The sequence below is a fragment of the Pseudopipra pipra genome, chromosome 16 (genome assembly GCF_036250125.1).
Source record: "Pseudopipra pipra isolate bDixPip1 chromosome 16, bDixPip1.hap1, whole genome shotgun sequence".
NCBI lineage: Eukaryota > Metazoa > Chordata > Aves > Passeriformes > Pipridae > Pseudopipra > Pseudopipra pipra.
The window spans coordinates 10,763,498-10,784,532 of NC_087564.1; the positions used below are offsets into that span (position 1 = coordinate 10,763,498).

Below are 21,035 nucleotides of genomic sequence, written 5' to 3' on the forward strand. Positions count from 1 at the left end.
GCACTGTAATCTATCTTACCTACCCGGAATAGATCTATCCATGTACTGATCTCTATAAACACACCCTTTTCTCCATATGGGTGGGTATATATTTATATGTACCAGCCTCAAAATACCAGTAAGTTTTTATTAGCCCCCTTTGCAGATGGGGTGATGATGACAGACAAAGTGCTCTGATCCCTCTGGGCTGCTCCTCCTTGGGAGGGTAGAGTTGGGGTCTTCTCTCTCTAGGTGAGGGAAGAGAGGGAGGTGAGTTTTCCCAAATCCCAAATAGCTCCTTGGTGCGGCGATCTTGCTCAGCTCTCACTTTGAATCATGCTGGCAAATAAACATGAAAGTGAAAACGGTATTGTGAGATGGTTATGCAAGAGCGGGCGGATCCCGGGACTGAACCATTGTTCCAAACGTTTAATTAACATTATGAAAGCTGATTAAAGGAAAATCTTTAACCTCCAGGGAAATCCCATTTTCCCTGACTTCCCATACCGCTGTAATTTTCACAATGTAAGAAGGAAAGTGTTATTGCAAGGCATGATTCATATCAGCTACAACCTGATCTTTGCCACAGCCATGTCCTGCAGCTTAAATAATTGCCAGCGGTGACACCAGACAGGGACACTTGTGAGACAGCATTTTTCCCCCGTTATCCCATGACCTGAATTGCCATCATAATTTCTAGACTTTGTGTCATCCTGGCATGATGACAAGTGTTCACCCACGCTCCAGAACTAAGAGTTAGTTCACGGGGACAGTGATACCTACCCAGACACAGCATCTCAGATACAAAGTGCGAATGACACGCCACAGTCCGGCGTGGTAACAGCAGGGACTGTTTGCTTTGGTCACTGCAGCAAATTCCTTTGAAGGCAGGAAACTGGAGCACCATCTCCAGTGACTCCCCATCTAACCTTGAGCGAACCACTTACCCTTTCTCCTCTTTTGGAAGTGGGGATAAAGGCAGTGTTACCTCTCTCTCTGCAAACAATAATGAACATAACCAGGCACTGGAGATGTTTAGATGGAAATTGCTATTGTAAATTATGGTAGTGGAGAGATTTGTTTTCAGCTGTGGTGGGTCTGTGAGGAAGCACAGCCCCCTAGTACTCAGCTGTGTATGGGTGGCACATTGCCTCTCTGCTCTTGTAGGACTATTTTAATTATATGTCACAGCCAGCCCATCAGAGACCTAATCCCAGGATCTAATCTTGGAGGCAACAGACAGCTGACTGTCTGCACAGTGTACTTGGAGAAGCACCCTTGGGGCTGCGGTGGGGGCGATGCACCCACCCCACATGCAGAGTGGGCACTTGCCCAGGGACAGCCCTGATCATCCACCTGGCCAGGGCACCACAAGCTCCTCTCTGACAGGGATGGCTCGTGACTGTCATCAGGGACACACCATGGCCCTGGGTCCTCCCCTGTTTAACAAGAGCCTGGGTGGAGGCTGCGTCTACAGACACCCAAATCTAATTCTTGAGAAAACACATGGCTGAAGTCCTTTCCAAGCATCAGGCTTATATAAATACATACACATATAAATACATGATAAAAATACAGCCTCTGGCAGCAGGAACAGTCTCGTATGCAGATCTTCAATAGTTATTCCCATCTGTAGATCCTGCAGGATAAAGACATTGTAGAACTTCAGGGATCATTTTGAAAATGGAAACGATTATTTTTTTTCCACTGTTGTCTATGGGTACCTGATGCAAAAACTATTTTAATTATGATACAACAAGATCATACTCACTACTCTGACTGTGAAGAATAGGCATCACTTTTGTGCAAATAGAGACATTAGTAAAGTAGAAGCTTTACTTACAGCATGAAATTCCTCCTTCAAAAAGCACTAGAGGTAAACCAAATTCACACAGTGAATACCAAATGTATGAAATTCTGACTCAATGAAAGGCAGACAGCTGGGTATTCTGATAAAAAATGGGCCTTTATTTTTTAAATTCTTCTTTTCATTACCTGGATTCTGTGTTCGTCAGAGCAACAAAATATAGTTTCTTTGATATGCGGCAAATCTGAAAACAATCCTGCAAACAGCACAACACAAAAACTCCCACAAAAAGGGAAAGCTATAAAATTTGAGAGGCGACGAGGCTTTCAGAAGTGCCAGTTTCCCAGTGCAATGGCTGGAAGGGTGGCCTGGCCTGGCGGCAGTTCAATCATTTTGTAATGAAGGACAAATACTTTCAACATCCTGAGAAAGAGGGCGGGGGGACGGGGGCACGGCTGCCTTGCTTTCCCTCCTCCTGCTATTCTTTCTCCTCCCTCCCCCTACCCTTTGGATTTTCAATAGCTCTTTAGTGTTTCCATCAAAGGCTTTTACCATTCATCCTCCCTTCTGGTGCCTGCCTTCCACCTGTCTATCCATCACAGCCCTAACCCAGGTCCTTTTTTTTCCCCTGGCTTTGCTATTTTTCACGCGGGGGGATTTGTTTATAAGCTTCTGTATTACCTAAACTGGAGGGGAAGAGGCTGCTGGGAGAAAAGTGAGAAAGCAGGATTAAGGAGGAATAATTCAGCTCCGTTGCATTTCCATCTGAACGCTCATAAAATGTGCAAATCCTGTTCCTGGGAATTTCATGTCAGAGGCCTTCTCTGCCACTGCCCTTCCCGTGCCCCTTCTCTCTTTCCCTCTCACGCAAAAACAAGTGTGGGGAAAGATGCTTAGAACTCCACGGACACCAAAAAGCCACAATGTGTGTGCTGGCAGGGTGGAGGCTCCTACCAGCACGTGTGCAGGGAGACACTCCAGATGTGGCCATAAACCACAGACAAGGGGGTGGGAGGCTGCAGGGAATGAATCGGGCAGGACAACAGGAGCAAGCAGGGAAAGGCAGCTCCCAACACCCCGAGCTATAATTAATGAGCCTGGGTAAAACACAAAAATGACCTTTCAGGCTTGTTCACTCTGTAAGAAAATCATACAGAAATGCATGATTCAGACCCCTGCAACTTGAAGAGTTTCTACTATCTCCTTTTTAGCTCGTCACCATCACAAGGCACCAAAATAGACACAGGCCAGCTTTCCAGACCCCAAAGATCCACAAAAAATCCACCTGCCATCAAACTGTGAGACAGAAGAAGGACCACTGCTGTATACAGGTCAATGCAGATTTGCCATTGATTCAAGCAGAGGTCAGTGTGGCTGGATGTGGCCTCTGTGCACACCTGCTACCTGAGCAAAAAATCTCTCAGAACAGCAAGTTGTGCTAAAAAAGGAGATGGTCCTTAACCTGTCCCCAAACCTAGTGAGCCCACAAACCTTTTTTTGGTGGAAATCCATGTAATATCTGCTGGACCTGGCAACAGCTGGCAGTTTTCTTCCATTTATGGACACATCCCAGACATACTGAGGATCACCCAACAGGTAGCACATGTCAAAATAAGTTCTTTTGATTGATAGCTATTTATTATTTTTAAATAAAATGAGAATAGATTGAGTGGGTTGCCCATCAGCAGCTCAATTCTTTGTTTGGCAACTTCTTGGACAGTTTGACCATACATATGACAACACAAAATAAATTTCACTCACTTGCAGTAGCAGTTGGCTATAAATTCAGTCCATTGATGATTTATAGTTCTAGCAGCAGTAGGATATATGAAATGAGAAGCCCTTTCATCCTTAAAGTGCAGTCTGGTGGGGATGATGAAAGCCATTGTTCCTAAGGCCAAAGGAGAGCAGGAGTTCATTCAGCCAGTCTGGCTGTGGCTGGAGGAGATGTGCAAACTGGGTCCAAGGACGAGAGGAGGCCTAGAGAAAGAGCAGCCCTTGAATTTGCAGAACAGCCAAAAAGAAATCCTTAATGATGCTATCCTTGCTTTGCAGGCTGGAGGGGAGCAGTATTTCCATCAACTAAATGATCTCAACTCTTTGGCTTCCCTGAGGGCACTACAACAGGACAGACTGCGATTGCTCACCAGAGTCGCTCTCAGATGTTTGTGTTCTTCCCACCCACCAGCAGCCTCGAACCTGAGCATGTCTTTGGCACAGCAGGTGGTATCCTTAATCCTGTGGAGGGCCAGCCCCAAGCAAAGATTAGCAGAAGAATTTGTTTTCATTAAAATCCAACCTACCATTACCATCCTCTCTGAGGGTTTGGGTTTAAAATGCACATGTCCAGCTATTCTAGCAGCTCTGTTTCTGCAGGGAAAGGGCAGTTCAGCAACCTGCCTCTTCACTTTCTCCTGTCTTTCTTTTAATCAACAAGTAAATAAGGCAGACACAGTGAGGAATATTAAATGCACCTCCTCCTGGAGAATTCTGTCAGCAAGATCAATGGAATTGGGATTTTGCCTTCATTATGTTTCTTTTGTCCGTGGAACTGGTCTGATTTTCCTCCCAGTGAAATTTTTTTTTATGGAAAAAAAACCCCAGAAACAACAAAAGAGAAAGAGACATACAAATAAACACTAATAAGTGCAGGAAAAAATATAAAACTTAGCACCACACACTCCCCTCATTATTAGACAAAGGTTGGGAAGGGTTCAGAAGTGTAAAACGCTCATGTGAATTATGAGATTACTGCTCAGTTTTCTTTCAAGTCGTGGGCTGGAAACAGATGGTGGCTGTAGCATTTATGACGGCACAACATGTTACTGCAAGCCTAGCCATCTCTCTCTCTCCTCTCAAAAATGCAGCTGCAAGGAAAGTTGTGGAAAATCACATTAATAGTCCCTTCCACCACACAGTTTTCCAGCCCTTCATCCCTGGCCAGCACATGGACAGAGCCATCCTGTATCCTAGCAAGAATACTCTTCTAATCCCTGTCCTGAATAGTTACCACTGACTGGCTTATTTAACAGCTAGTTAAAATGTGAGGTTTGTCAGCATCGTAAAAAAGCCTCCAGAAAGCAGGTCCTTAAGGTCAGAGCAGATGCCATGTGACCCCAAGAACTCCCCATGGGAAACGTTCAGAAAGAAGTGATCAGACTGTCCTTCAGCTGTTTATTATTTAAACACTCAGTTCAGGCCAAGCAAGTTGATTTATAGAAAAGCAGAAAGGCAGACACAACACTTGCAAAAGCATCTTTGAGACTCAGGAGTCCAAATCTCACTTTCAAGCAAGACTAGAAACTTTCACAAGGGCAAAAGCCTCTGGATTTTCAGCAAGACAGCCTTCCAGTGACCACAGGTTTAGAAGTATCTGGGCCCCTGAAGATACAAAGAGCAACTAATCCCATATTTAAATATCCTTCCTGTACACAGGGAATAAATGTTCAAGCTTCACTGCCCAAGTGCTTCAGTCCTGATGGAAATGCTTTGCCACCTAAAATATGTTCATACATAAAGGAAAGCTATCCTTACAATCTGAGTGAAATGCAGGAACTGGCAGGTGGACATATCCCCCGTGGTGGAGAACACAAGGTAACCAGCATGTGTGCAATAACTGCATGTGACAGAGGTGCACCCAGCTCCAGGTGCTGCTGACTTGGGGACAGCACGTCTGGACTTGAAACCATGAGCTGAGCCTGGGGCACAACCCCTCAGCTCTTGAGGCACCATCGAGGGGCCTCCTTACACCAGGGAACTCTTCAGACAGTAATAAACTGTTACCTGTTATCCTTAGGATTTCTGTGTGCTTTACAGATGTGAAATATTCCTGTACCACAACACCTCTGACAGAATTAACTCACTAACAGTAAATCCAGTAGTTTGGGATTCCAAAATCGGGATTTTAGAATTACTTGCTCATTTCAGTTAATTAAGACTCTGCCAAATAATAATTTCCCAGACAAGTGTCACTGGAAAAATCTGAATATCCATTTTGCTGTTTCCATTTTGCTGCCTCACTACCTGATTGGGAACATCAGCATCAACTTTACATGTTCATCCTCAGTCACCCAAATTTGTGTTCCTGCCACCCTGCTCACAACCAGCTATACACAGGGCAGCATTTCTGCTCTCTGGAGTGTAGAACAGAGCAACTGAAAACAAGATAGACTTTTACCATTACCTTTATCACTTTTAACAGGTAGACCAGGAAGTTGCTGCAGAAATTCAATAGTGTACACACTTGAAACTCTAAATAGCCTTTTCCCAGAGATAGACTCTATCCAGGTGATACGACCATACATATCCACTGCATATCTGTCATAATTGCAAAAGCCCTCAGACCTTTCCTCTAAGATAGAGAAGGTGCCATTTTATTTTTCTTTTGGAAACCTCATCCTGCAGAATTCATTAGTATCCTATGTAACAATGTACTTCCTGTAAGTAATGAGCTATAAAGTGTATTAGAAGTTTCCACTTCTGGTTTTATCTTTTCCTGATCTAGCCTGAAAATTCTTTTGAAGTTCCTCAAAGTGTTCTTCATGTATGCTTGTTTTAGGAAATACCAGATCACTATGGGCAAACTTCTCCTTAATTAAGTGAGATAAAGGAATCAAGATGATATGATCTACCTAATTTCCCACCTTTTTACAGTACCATTTTAAGATAGTTTTCTCACTTAAAAAAGAAACATGCTAAAGAAAATAAGGAAGGAAAATACCTCAAGAGGCCCAGAGAGGGCAAGCACTGCTATGGGCTCTTTAGTGTAGCTGAGCTTGCTGGTAGAAAGCCACTGAATAGTTCAAGTTTTCCCTTGTTACAATGGAATGGTTTTCTGAAAGGTTTCAAACCCTTGTGAAACAGCATCACACTGGTCAATGCACAGGAGGAAAAGACTAAACTGCACTGTGTTAGCACAGTGGGCTCGTTGGGGGCTCAGCTTAGGAAGCCAGATCAGATCATGCCTAACTTTAAGCACGAGTAACTTCAAAGAAACATCTCATGTCTCAAGTTCAGCCTTCCACTGTCTCTCTTGATGAATCACAACTTAGGGTATGCAGGGAGCTAATGGGAAACATTTGCACTTGCTAACCCCAGCTGCAAGGTCCCAAAACCCCTATTAGCCACGCAGGCATAGGCTGACCATTTTGGATGGGCCAGCAGGCCCTTCACAACAAATGGATACAAGCTGTTAGGCAAGCTCTTCTGAAGCACATCTATGAGAAACATCTCCCAGAAAAAACAGTTCAAATTTGATTTAAAAGCAGTATTTGGGGCAATCAGTACAGTACACAAGCTGACCATTAACCTGTCCAACTCCTACATGGCCTGTTGAAGGAACCACTCTATCTGGGACAAATTGCTTCTCTCATTTTTGCTGTGGAAACCCATTGCAGTCAAGGCGAATTCAGATCTTGAACAAGTTTTTGAGTAGTTTCCTGACTCCAAGGAGACCTCCGAGCAGATTATTTTACCGTGGGTGAGTCTGGACCAAGAAATGTCTTCACTTCCAAGGACGTGAGCATAGAGCCCTCAGCCCACTTCCTCCAAGTGCTGGAGCATCTCTCCCTCCTTCTCTGGCCCCACACAGCTGGGCAAGAGACTCAGCAGCAGCAGAACAGGGCCCATAGCACAAAATCCGGCCACTTGAAACTTCCCTGGTCTTCAGGTTAAACCAGCACCACCTTTGTACAGAAAACACACGTAAAGCCCAAGTGCTAAGGAAAAGGTGATGCGTGGCTGGAGTGGGGGGAACTTCCCACCTGAACTGTCAGGCTGCTCCAGCAGTGAATGGGGCACTGGAAAAGTCACTGCTGGGAAACACACCAAACAAAAAAACAAACCTAAGGTTTGAGTGCTGCTACCTAGAGATGGAAGGTATGGTCACATCATTGGGTCGAAATTAGTCTCTCTTCAGAACAGAGACATTCTGAAGGCAACAAAGGTTTCTTGAAAGTCGCATAAAAAATGAATTAACACTGGATGCCAAATCCCTTAAACTGCTGAAAAAAATCACAGTTAGGGATGCCCAGTAAGTCTGGAGGGGCTCTTCATACTTCACTGAGGTCAAAAAATTTGAGTTCATCCCCAAAGGGAGCTGAAGCCACTCAGCACTTCACCCACAGGCCCTCTGTGAACAGTCTTTTTTCTTGTGGTCAAACAGGGGCTATCTTGAATTTATGTCTTACTTTTCCCCTTGTGAGCAAACAAAACAATTTCTATGAGTAATTCTACCCACTAATTGCCAAGGAAAAGTCTGGTTAGAAATGCTCTGCATTTTTGACAGGTCAGAGGCTTCCCTAAACAAAGTTGCTGTTTTATGTTTTCTAACAGCACATGTTCACATCCGGGGACTTCGGTGAATTCCAGTGCGGATGAGTCTCTGTGGGAAATTGCTTTTCCCTGTTTTCTTGTTTTAACTGCTCCAGGAAATGAGTCTATTTTTACAACACTAAACAGCAAAATATGAAACCATTATCTGCTTTGTGGCAAGAGTTTCGGGTCAATTCTCAGGTAACTGTCACCTCCAGTGAAGTCAACGGAGTTATATCTATTTATGCAAGTTAGTGATCTGACCAATTATGTAATGGGTTGATCAGTTACTAGAACACAGAGCTACCACGAGCCTAAGGAGTGTCTCATTTTCATGCGTCTCAAAGTTCATCCAAGCCCTGAAGTATTGATGATAAGTGAAGAATTCCAGTATTATGGTCTGTAAAGATGATAATTAACTGCTGAGAGATTTAAGCATGAGCATTCTCCATGAATATCTACTTTGTCACTGAATGATCATTATAAGTAGTCTCTTTTTTGGATTCTTTTTTCACCTGCCAAATAATCCAGGGTGGGATTTTCAGCAGTGTTTAAAATGCTTTTCTTCTATTTATTTGTGATTGCTTTCCAGAATCAGGAAGTTTTCAAAATCCCCAGGGGATTTCGAGCACTAAGAGCTCAAATGCATCACTGGGTGCTTCTGCTTTTTGGCACCCCTGATCTTATCAGCTACTCTCAGTTTCAAAGATGGACAGTAAAACCACTTGCCTTCATTATGCAAGATCAAAGATAGTACACAGAGGCCAAAACAGCAAGTCTGATCTGCAGATGAGCATGTAACACTTGTTATAAAACTTGGCTCCTTATTTCCTGGTTTGAGGGACCACTCCAGCCTTCATATGTGAACTTCTTTTCTTTTGAAGCACACAAGTGAGCCTTTCTTTCTGTGTTTTTATCTAAGTTCCTGGAAGACAACCAGCATGCACAGGTATTGGTCCAAATGGAAATTCTGAGTTACTCAAAACTCAAACCAAGTCAGATTTGATGGCCTGCTAATGAGTCAAATATAATAATGATTGCATTCCCCTCTAAGGGAAGAAGTTAACACTGGAAAAATGAGACACTGAAAATTTTACTGACAGAAATTCTACCACCAAGAAGTTGCCAGAATTTCACCTATTGATTGTGAACAAGACCAAGAGTTGGCACTTCCTTACTTTCAGGTTGGGAATTAGGTATTCGTGACTTTACACCTATTTGGAAAGCTCACCAAACGTCACTCGAGACTAACATAGAGAAAACAAACTTAGAGACAATATCTAAGGAAAACAGAACCTAACCTATGACTTGTTCTTTGATTTACAACTGTGATTGCAGGCCCCACCTCACGGTCATATGCCATGATAATAGGCAGCAGTTCAACGAGAACCAGCCATAACTTTTTACATGTTGTAGTGACTCTGAGCTACTTCAGTACATACTTTAGCCTGATGCAGCAAATATTTAGAATGACTAAAGGGACAAGTGACATGCCACAACTGCAAAAAGAACGACAGAGCTTTTGATCTTGTTTGTTCTACCTTCTCATTCATTTTTTTTCCCCTAAACTAAAAGTTGCCAAATTTCACATGAAATTTGCTCTCATTAATTTTTTCCCATCTCAGATTTGTCTGTTCTCAGTACAACTGTGAGTTTTCAAATTGTATTCTCTGAGGTACCCAAACAGATAATCTTAAATGGGTTCACTGGCATTAGTGACTGCACTCCTGAATCCATTCATGCCAAGAAAGTATTTTCCCCCAAAACAACAAATATGTAGCTCAAAATGGCAGCCTCCATGGGAGCAGAAGAGAGTGGAACTCTCCCAGCTGTCTTCCTAGTTGTATATACTAGTCTGGATACTTTAAGGTTGTTTAAAACATACTTCAATCCTCTATGAGCATGAAGACCCCCATCCCACAACTGGGATCCTGTGTCAGGAAGGCACACCCTACTTAAAAAAATAAGAAAGCATCAACTCTGCTCCATTTGCTTGAGGTCAGTGGGATGTTTGTCCAAAGCTAGGAGCATGCTTAGTTTCAAGAGCAAACAGAGGCATCTCCTAAAGTGCTTTTCCACGTTAAGGTCTGGGAAAAAAAAAAATTAAAATTGGGCCCATGACAAAAACAGTTCCCTTAGGAAATGTTACCCACACCATAAAAGGAAGGAATGAAAATTGTCTACTGAATTTTTGTAAATTCCCATAAAATCTGAGTCTTGTTCTGTGTGCACAATTTTCACTCTAAGTCACAAAAGGCTGACTCCTTTGAGAAGAAGGAAATGACCAGCTCATGATAGGATAAAAGGCTGCTTAATTGCATGGGCAGAAAGATGGATTTTCATCAGTCACTACGTTCTCTGATGATACAGCAGTGGCTTTTGATCATGTATCCAATGCACAGTAATTAGGCAAAATGACTTACCCTCAATCTTTTCAGTATTTAGCTCTAAGGGTGCAAGGATTCATTCTTGGAAAGGGAAGATGGTCGTGTGATTTAGGGCACTGGATGAGCACTCAGATCTGAGTCCTATCCCTGGTTCTGCCACAGCCTTGCTGTATGACCTTGCACAGTCTTTTCTCCATGCCTCGGTCTCGCCTAAAATGGGACAACAATAGTTCTTTATTTCAGAGATATGAATACAAACCAGTTCAAGGCTGTGCCGCAGAGATGCTACAGCAAAAAGCAGCACAGAAAAGCTCAGACATGGAATAATGCCTTGCTATTAAAATGTGGGAACGCAGACAGTAATTAAATTGAATAATAAATACAAAACATAGGCTGATTTTTGAGGAATGCAGCACTGATAGGCTTTTCTCTGTTACTTGAAATTAAAGGAAATTTAAGTGGGATTCTTATGAGTTCACCTGAGATCTGCTAGTACCAGAAGCTGTGTATTAGAAACACCAAGAAAATGACTTCATTGAAAACCTCACATGGTGTCTGTTTTAAAACAACCATGATTTCCAGCCCAAGACAGGGTCAGATAATCATTCTCAGTAAGATTTTCAAAGCTATGGAAGGGGCCTACAAACATGATTTCCTTCAATTTACAGTAAAATGTGAGCATGCAAATCTGAGGTAGCTTTGAAACTTCAAAATAAAATTTGAAACTTTCAAATTAAATCATAAATGAGGCCACTGATCTTAATGAAACTGTCAGATCTCTGGAATAGCTTCATTGCCATTCTTTCAGAGTCACAATGTTGCTGGGATTGGACAGAGCTTTAGCAAAGAGTCTTCAGTAATGGGTATTTTTCCAAATGCAAAGCTGAATCTTTTTCTCTCCACAAACACACATCTATACAACAGCATTTGTCTTTCATGTGTGTGGGGGTGGGTCAGTTATAGGTCTATAGGTGTGGGATGCAGGATCTTGGGGCACACAGATAAAGCAGTTGAACTAGAGACAAACAGATCAAAGGCTGTTCTGTGAGGCCTGAGATAAGAGAGATGAGACAAATCTTAGGAAAGCAAAATAATTTCTGAGAGACAGAAACAGAGGGATGGGAAAGTCAGGCAGAGAATATCTGGAAAAGAGACCACAGAAAGACAACATGGACCTGAGAAGGACAGGCAAGAGAACCTCACAGCTGGAATGCTGAAGCCCATTGGAGGGAGGAGACCCACAGATGCTGTTCCAAGCAGATTAAAAAGCCTAAGCCCAAAGACAAAGTGGTGGAGCTGCCTAGGAACCTCCAGGGCTGGAGAGGAGCAACTGCCTGTAGTTACTGTGCACTGTCCAATAAAGTAGATGCCAAGGAGGGCAGAGGAGAGGAAAAAAGGAAAGCAAACTGGCACGTGATCCTTGATTTCACTCAACAAAAGCAACTGAAAGGTCTGGAAAGATGAAGCACAAAATTAAACATAATGAACTGACTGGAGAATCAGTGATCATGCACCATATTTTAACAACAGAGGTTGGTTTGGGGCAGTCCTCTCTCTATGTATTCTCTGTTCAGACAAGACCTCAAAAAACCAATATAATCAGATCAACAAGTTCTGAATCCCTGGAAAGAGGAAGTGGCTGCGGAATGTGAAACAGAAAAACATTTTATCCCCAAATCACTACCTACAATGTGGAAGGACAAAACCAACAAGGTGTTACAGCATCGCATGGAAGAGCAACTTATGACAACTATCATCCTCAGCTCCATTAAGCCCCCTACTAGCCCCCCAGCCCACAAATAACAGAGCTGTCAGTCAGATACCTTGTGGCTCCAACTGCTCACACCCTTCCCTGTAACACTCCAAATGCAGCACATTACAAGTCCAGAGGGAGTCCACCTCCAGTAGACAGCAGAAGAAGATAGGACACGGCATTCACAAATGCACAGAGAACTGTTTAATTTACAGCCACAATGGTGAAACAAACCATTTCAGAGCTTGGACATTCAAAGTTAAGTCTGACACTCATTCTTATATTCACTTATTGTGCTTAAGTATTAGAGAACACAGGATTACACTGACCGTACACGACAACCCGGGATCCCTGCGGGACCGAGGAGTGGAAGGGATGAGCAAGAATGAGGGACCAGCCCCTCAAGTGGTGTAAGCTGGTACAGCTCCATTGCAGGCAACAGAGTGATGGTGATTTACACCAGCTGAGGATATGGCCCTTGAAATGTCCAACTTAACTTTGAATTAATGTCTCCCGTGTCACCACCTGCAATGTCACTCTTCCCTCTGGTTGTATCTGCCACTCTGAAGGACTAACCCCACAGCCTGCAACGTTGGATAGGGTGGTGGGTAAGATCTCAGCTGGACTATAGGAAGTGATGCTCATGTCATGACACTACTCCTTGTAATTTAAAAAGCACGGACTGGATCCTCATCTGATGTAAATTAGGTTGGGGGCAGCTGAAGTCAGAAACGTTTTGCCAATTTATAGTAGCTGAGAATGTAGCCCTGAGATTTCTGTGTTTTCTGCCGCATGCCACATGAACACTGTGCTTGAGAACAAAGACTCGTGTGCGTTTCATTCCCCGTAACAAAATTAACTCGAGACCACAAGTCTCAAACAAATGACTACTGGAAAGGACTCCATTCAGTCTTCATTCTCCCCTGGTTTGCTGAATTTGGCATAACACGTTTATTTGCTGGCACCAGCAAAACACGTGCCCCTCGGTTGGCTTTGTTTTCAAGACTTTACTCTAAGGCCAGACTCCCTCGTGATGTAAATCAGCAGAGCTGCAGGATGCTCCATGGAGTCATTCCAGGGGAGCCGGCCCACAGATCCCAACACAACCTTCTTATGCCAGTGCAGGACTCTCAAAGAGTTGTTTTTCAAATTATTCCACTTAAGTGACTTTGACATCCTTTCATCACCTGCACAGTGTCTGAGTGGGTCACATAATGCTTTTTCATTTACATGATTTTAATGGATATATGTTTGGTTTTTTTTTTTTTCATTAGATATCTTTTAGACAAAAAAAAGGAACGGAGCAACATTACTGGCATCCCACTGAAACATAAATATATAAATTACATTTTATACACTTTTTTTAAACGCAGACACATACATTCATGTGCATAACATTGTGAACAGTACACTTAGTGGAAAACAAGCACAGACAATCTTAGTTAAATGTATTTCCAGTTTTGGTGCTCAACAAATACACTGGGAAAATGATCACAAAATAGAACGGTGACTAACTCTATCTCTGCATTAGCATCTGAAGCCAATAATGCCTGTTAGCTAACATTGCTTTGTTTGGTTGAAATTTGACATAGCTACAGGAACAGGAGGGGAATGTTTGAACTATATTTAGAGAAGTGGAAAGGTTAAAAATCTTGCTCTCTTTTGTTGTTTTAAGGTTCTGCAGTTCATTCACATTTGAAGATATTTTTGAGTGGAAAAACTGTCTTCAAGACAAACTTTTTTGTTGTTCCAAACTAAGAAAACTCTTTCATCTCTTTGTAGATGTTTCACAATAAAAGAATCCAGTAGTTCATTTTACATATCCAGTGTGATAATCCAAATAAAACAAAGGGTACATAATCCAAACTACTGGGGTGGGGCAGTGATTTTGGCCAAGTGAGTAGCCATGTCATATCTGGCACAGCCCTAAATTTCCAAAGCAATACAGAAGGATTTAGCCATGTGGCTCCCACCGCAATCCGAGGGGAACTGAACATTTAATCCTTTGGCACTTTGAAAAAACAGGAGCTGCTGCCAGAGTATTTTATCTGCCCTGCTATAATTAAAATAGATTTTGATGTTATTTGGGCTATTCTACTACAAAAATATGACCACAAAATGCTTTTTTTTTTCTTTTTTCTTTTTTTTTTTTTTTTTTTGGTTCAAGAAAACATAGCAGGCTTTCTCAGGTATATAAAACTGTTAATTTTTAGATAAAAATACAAACTTCACCTTTACAAAAACACATATTTCTGTTGAATACACATAAAGCATAACATTTTACCAAAAATAAAGAATTTTAGGTTTTGTTCAAATATTTGCAGCAAGGTAGTTCCCATGCCACCATGACATTATACAATGCAGATACAAGAATTTGTACATTTCACACAGCTCCAACATGTGAAATAAAAGTATCTGTATACTGATAAGAATGACAATTGCTAACACAATATCACTAGTAGGCAACTGGCATAAGTCTTAAAGGAAAAAAAAAAAGAAGATTTTTGCATGGATAGCCTATGATTTGTTTACGCACATCTCTCTTTTTTTTTCTCTTTTTTTTTCTTTTATGTAATGCTTTAAATTACGGGGGAGGTTGGGGAACATAAACCAAGAAACGTCTAGAAAATTATGCATAGGTATACCATTTTTATTTTAATACATCTCATTAGTTTGCATCCCACTAGGAGAAATACCATAATGTTTTGTGTTCTGCTTATTGTTATACCAGTCTTTTATATGTGTTATTGGCAAATGTAGTCCGAGAGATAATAAAAAGCTAGGCAAAGAGTAAAAAGAAAACTTAATAATCACTTTATGGTGTAAAAAAAAAAATCCACTTAAGGCTCCCCAGAAGGTTTTTTTGTATAGACTTTTAAAACACCACCAAGCAAGGATGTATTGTTCTATAGTGTTTGCGTGGCATTTGATCATTTCGTACATTCCTGCTTTTTTTGTGCCTGAAGTCCACCAGTGTCCATCCATCTTCATCAAGAACGCAGGCACATTTCTTGACGTAAAGCACCGTTGACTGCTCTGACAGAAATCCACTATTCACTTAGATTTTTGTCATGTTTTTGAGTACTTTTGGTATCCTCCATTCATTCAACTGTCTTTTTTTCTTTTCTGTTTTTCTTTCTTTCATTTTTTTTTTCTTTTTTGGACAGGGAAGCTTCCTATTGTTTCACAGAGTGCTACAATACTTGCTTTGATGTCACATTAAACAAATGTACATTGTCTCTTTGTTCTCATTAAGTGTTCTTTTGAGCCAGTTTTTTCACACAGGAGAACAAATAAAGTATACAGTCAATAAGCACCATACATAGTAGGTTCAGGAATGTAACAAACCATGTACATCCATGTCCCAGAGAGAAGTTTTTTTTCTAGCTTATTTTCACCTTACATCTGTAGGAGAGAAAAAAGATACAATAACTCTATGATTAGAATCAAAGGTCCTGTCCTGGAAGCAGATGACTTAAAAAAAAAACTGTTCTGCATGAAGAGTCACTAACCTGGGACAAGAAGTTCTAAATGCTGTTCTGATTGAGTTTACATGCTCACTTTTAAAGTTGAATTTTAGAAAATCTTTGCTTCTATCATACTACTCCCAATAAATACCTGTTAATCTGAAACAGGATATCAAGTTTAGCATTCTTCAGAAACGGTACATCAGTATAAATGAAAACTGCCATTGGGAGTTTATGTGCAAAAACAGGGGCTTGAAATTAAATTCACCATCATCCAGGCGTTAGGCACATACACTGCAAAATCCAAATCATTCCCACTCCAAATACTAGAATCAGTTGCAAGTGCTGCAGTTTACATACTTTCAAGTCATTTAGAAATGGAAATTCCATATTTAATTTGGAATGTGTATCGCCATCATCATACACTGCTAATATGTTGGCCAAAGGATTTCAGTCATTTTTGCACTGAGAGGGTGTTAGTTTTTCACTACACTGAAAACCTCATGAATTTTGATGACTGACTGTCATCATCCTACTGAGACTGAACAGACCAAAAAAAAAAAAGAGATCTTAATTTTCTGGTGTAAATAACACAGGGCCCTGCAACACAAAAAGTGGTATTTCTAAGCATCTTCCTTGCCAGGTAGGCAGATTATCAGATGCATGAACAATCAATCCCAGTTCATGCCAGAACACGGGTTTGATGGCCACACATATAATAGTATTTGCTGTATGTACACTCAATGTTTTACAGCCAAGGACTGGGAACACAACAATTTGTAACCTGGTAATTCATTCATGCATTATTATGTGATGCTTTGACCTCAGAAATCAATAATAATGAAACACAAGCAGAGGCAATGGAACTTGAGATTTCAGAAGCTGAAGTATTAGCACCCTCCAATAAAAAAGAAATGAAAAAGGCAAGAAAAGGAAGTAGCTAAAGAATGTAAGATGCTGATGGTGATGTGGAGCTTAAAGGGAAAATACCAGCAAGTAGAATTATCAAAGCCAATCAAATCTAATCTCTTTGCAGCCTTGAGGTAGCAAGTGTCAAGATTTTGAACAGTGATTAAGTTGAAGTGATGGCATTTGATTAAGTTTTCCAGTACTTGTGCTATTAGGGTGTTCAGCATATAGGTCCTACCTGAATATCAAATAGTTCCAGTAGGTTTTATGTTGGTTTTAACCTTTTTCGTTTCCGTTTTTTACCTGATTCCCTAGGCCTTCCTGTTAACATAAGGGCAGGGCTGGTAAAAAGCCCTAAGGTAACGCATTTCGTTGAACACTGAAGTAATAAATACTCAAACCGTTTACATTTCAAAGAAATCTCATTATCCTTTGCATTAAAGTAATAACTTCATAACGTCTGATTTGACATTCGGTTTACAAAGTAATTATACAAAAGTAAAGAAATAATAAACGAAGTTGGCATTGCATACGTCATTTCCAAGATCCAGCTATAATTACTGTTACCATGCAGTACTCAACATTTGCTTTCAGCTCTGGAGTTAAGCTATTTTCAGCTCACCATCCACTTGCTGGTGCAAGTTTTGTTCCTATCAGTAATTAAATCCCAGAAATCTATATTTTTCCACGACAATTCTACCCCATTTTTTACACGTATCAGAAAGAAAAATTTTCGTCTTAAAATCTTAACTGCTTTAGTCTTTGGCAGTTAAAGACAATTTGGAAAAGTGAAACTGATCAAATGAAACTTTTTTTTTTCCAAATAGAAGACATAGAAAATACATCAAACCATTCAGACATCAAAAAGAACCACTTTAAATGTGGTTTTATCTACTCATAACTCCACATAGTTTCAGCTAAACACTCAGCTCAGATTATAAATTGATGTCCAATAAAATCACAGCAGAGGTCTAACTTTGCTTTTATACAAATTCTAATTCTTCTGCTCTGTTCATAGCAACTGAAGTTTGCTTGGACCAGGTTTATGTCTCCATGCTGGAGGGAGACAGTACAGAAAGCCCTTCCTTACCCAGCCACCTACAAAATCCACCTTTGGGCAGCTTTCCTCCTATTTTTACCTGCTCCTCACTGACTGTTAATTTTGGGCTGGATCTACTGCACCCTTAAATTTCCTGCAGAGGTGAAAAACAAACTTTTGAGTTTGCCTTCAACCAGTAACAGAAGAAAGGGAGATGTCCTTTCTGCTGTAGTGGGGTTCCTTAATACGTGTGTCAAGCTCTGCATTGATTACACCCTAGTAAGAAGATCTGAGCTAAGATTTTAGATTATGATTTTAGATCAATTTAGAATGATTTTATGAAAGCCAGATTGAAAAAGCATTTTCCCCATTAATCTTTCCCCATTGTAACTTAGATGTTGTCTTGATGAGACAAATTTAGGTTTAATGTGAAAACTGACAAATTCTTGACCACACATACATAAGAAAACAACAGGAATGGGCAATGTTGTTACAAAACTAACTCCTTACCCTTGAACACTGAATTTATTCTGAAGTGCTTTACATTAATTTCATTAATATTTTCCCCAAGGTCAAGTAAATCTCAGACTTAGCCCTGTCTCCACAAAGTCTAAAGAAATTAGGCAACAGAGCTCACCAATAAGCTGCAACATGACAACCTTTAACTTAGTGAAGCAAGACCTGAATACTACTGGGCATTTACATTTATTTAAAGTCTAACCTAAAGAGAACTGATACACTTTAAACTTGAAATCCAAACTCCTTATATAGCACAAACTGTCCCTAATTTTGCATCCTCAACACACAGAGAAGTAGCTGGGAGCTTCTCTACTGAGTTCACTGGAAGCAACATTTGCTTTGCATTCTTTACTAATAAAAAATATAAGGTCCATATGAAATCAGCATTAATGCAAAAATAAAAGGAAAACATACCAGTTTCTTCTTCTCTATAATCTGAATTAGTATTTGATGATGTACAGGTGCATTCCATATGCTCTTCTAATCTCACCAGAACTTCTTTTAATTTTGGCTTTTTTCTAACATATTCCACTTTTGCCACCTATAAAATACGATGAGGTACGTACTGAGACACATTAACATGGTTATAGTTCAGAACTGAAGACAGATAACTATATACCTCTGTTTTTAATGTAGCCAAACCCATACAAAACGTTAGCATACTAATCATCCTTTATCTTAATTGTGCATCGTGTAGCTATTTATTGCACAGACTATTTGTTTACTCAAGTTCAGCAGTTTGAAACCATTTGCTTTTCCCCCAAGAGATAAAACAATTTCCCATTCATTTTGGTTTGAAGTTTTAAGCAACTCAGTTTTCACACATATCACAGTAAACTTCCACGTGGATTCAAATCAGTGGTTGTTCTTGTGAACTGCCACTTTTAGCACAATCTTCTGTACATGTTGTTAAAGGCTGACAGTGAAGGCATTGTAATTCATTTTATTATTTACAAATTGGTGTCTCCGAGCCTTCTGAATGTGAAGTCCTCAACTCTACATAGCCAGGATCTGAGTATCACCTCAGAGAGCAGCAATCCCATTCCTTCTCACTTCCTGCAACAACCTAGGACTTGTTTACAGGAACTCCCATGAATAGTTTTTAGGTCTAAGGGAACTACCACTTGCAAACTGGATACAGCCTCTGGCTTTACTGTGGATTGCTGGCAGGCACACTATTCCTCTCCAGTCTTTCCAATTGCTTCCAAGTGCACTGCTCCATTTATGGGATCCTTACAACAAAAAAGCCTGGAGGGCAAGGTGAGGTTGGAGGAAGGAGCTTGCTGCTGGAGCAGCTCCGGCTACACGCTGGTCTCTCATCTGAAGGGAACCAATGCAGAACAGAAGGACACTGGTCGGGGGGATGCCAAACCTTAGGACATCCTGACCAACAGGTTGGAAGCCAGGAGAGGAGGAATGGCACAGAGGGCAGGAACACTCATGTTCTGGGGTGCTGAAATGGCTTGTGGGAGGCTGGGCACTGACTTGTGCTAAGTGTAATGGGTGTGATGGTTATGGCTGTGCAAGGGAATATGGCATTATGTGGGCAAAGAGAGTCCTAGAGAGTTTGTAAGGGGTCCAGTGTGTAGTTTTGTGTTGAACACTGCAGATTAAGTGATAATCAATTGCTTGAAATGGAAATCACTGAAACAAAATCATGGCTTCTCAGTCCTATTCATCCTTTGACAAAAGGGCACTGCAATGTGGCTGTCCCAGCAAACAAGATGACTACATATCACATGGATGCATAAATAAGAGAGATGAGGAAGAAGAAGGACAGGATAGGCTGGTTGTCTCTACAAAAGTTACATGACAAAGCCATAAAGGCTGGTCCAGCCAAAAGCTCCTGTTGCTACCAAATAAAGCATCCACAATTACACCAGACTCTCCCAGTCATGGTTTACTTGTGTGTTTGACGGGGATTTAATGCTCCAAATCAACCTCCACACTATGAAAATCATTCCCTTGCCCTTCCAAAATTGGAACAGTGTCACAAAATGAGAGCGGTGGCTGGAAAAACCCATCACATTCCCAGCTCCCAGAAACACTCTTCTGGCTCTCTGGACACAACTGTCAAGGACCTCTGAATGACAGTGACAGAAGCTAGAGCAAAATCCTGGCCTTCTTAAAGCCAGTGGGAGATCTGCCTTCTCCTTCATGGAACAAGGAATTCAGATCCACGTTCTAGTCACTGCCCCTTGTGTCAACAGGATCTGGAGATGATTTTCATTTACCGAGCAAACAAAACTTACAGAGACAGATACAATAAAAAAGTATCCACATTAAAAGGTACATTCCAAAACTGTCAGATCTCCATATAAACAGATCAGGAGCTAGCCATGACATACAACACTTCAGCTGAAAGACTAGGTATGGGTTGAAGCAGTATGTTTCAAAATCTCCTATCAGAACCCAACTACATCCAGCCTTTGAACACAAAGATTTGAAAATGTATGGTACAGCTGAGTCATGTGGCATCAAAGGATGACTAATCCTTAAAATTTATGAAAACAAACAGTAATTAAGACACCTCCATCATCAGAGACAAAGAAGGAGACCCAGCAATCATGAAACAGCTTTCAGATCTGCCATGCTTATTACAGCTGTTAGAATAAACCAGTCTCATTGAAAATTACACGCAACAAAAATAAACTGTAATCAAGCTTTTAAAAGTCTGCCCTTGTTTTGCTTGGTTTTCCAAACTGAAAGATACATGGAGTTCCTGTGGCTATTTGGTATTAAACAACACTTAAAAAAAAAAGATAATACTTTGAAGAGGATCATAATTAATTTATGCAGCAATTTAAAGCTGTTTTTTACCGCTGCAGTTAAAATACAATCCACCACACTGCCCTCCTTCATG

At 40.9% G+C, this 21,035-nt stretch overlaps 1 protein-coding gene across 14 annotated transcripts in view; it reads right to left on the reverse strand.

Moving 5' to 3' along the window:
• Positions 1-393: 393 nt before the first annotated feature.
• PDGFA (platelet derived growth factor subunit A) overlaps positions 394-21,035 on the reverse strand; it is a 37,336-nt gene continuing 16,694 nt past the window's right edge. For 3 of the 14 annotated variants that reach the window (XR_010434722.1, XM_064673083.1, XM_064673077.1), the window contains exons 5-6: positions 18,587-18,713; positions 12,420-15,643 (exon numbers count right to left, since the gene is read on the reverse strand). Coding sequence is in view for 8 of the 14 variants with exons in the window: in XM_064673083.1 (XP_064529153.1) it covers positions 15,633-15,643; positions 18,587-18,713 (138 nt within the window). In the remaining 6 variants the exon portion in view is untranslated. Of the gene's footprint in view, positions 1,619-1,926; positions 3,767-10,521; positions 10,696-12,419; positions 15,644-15,750; positions 15,865-16,852; positions 16,936-18,586; positions 18,714-21,035 lie in introns of those variants that run through there. The other 11 variants (XM_064673081.1, XM_064673075.1, XR_010434721.1 and 8 more) reach the window with 8 other exon arrangements.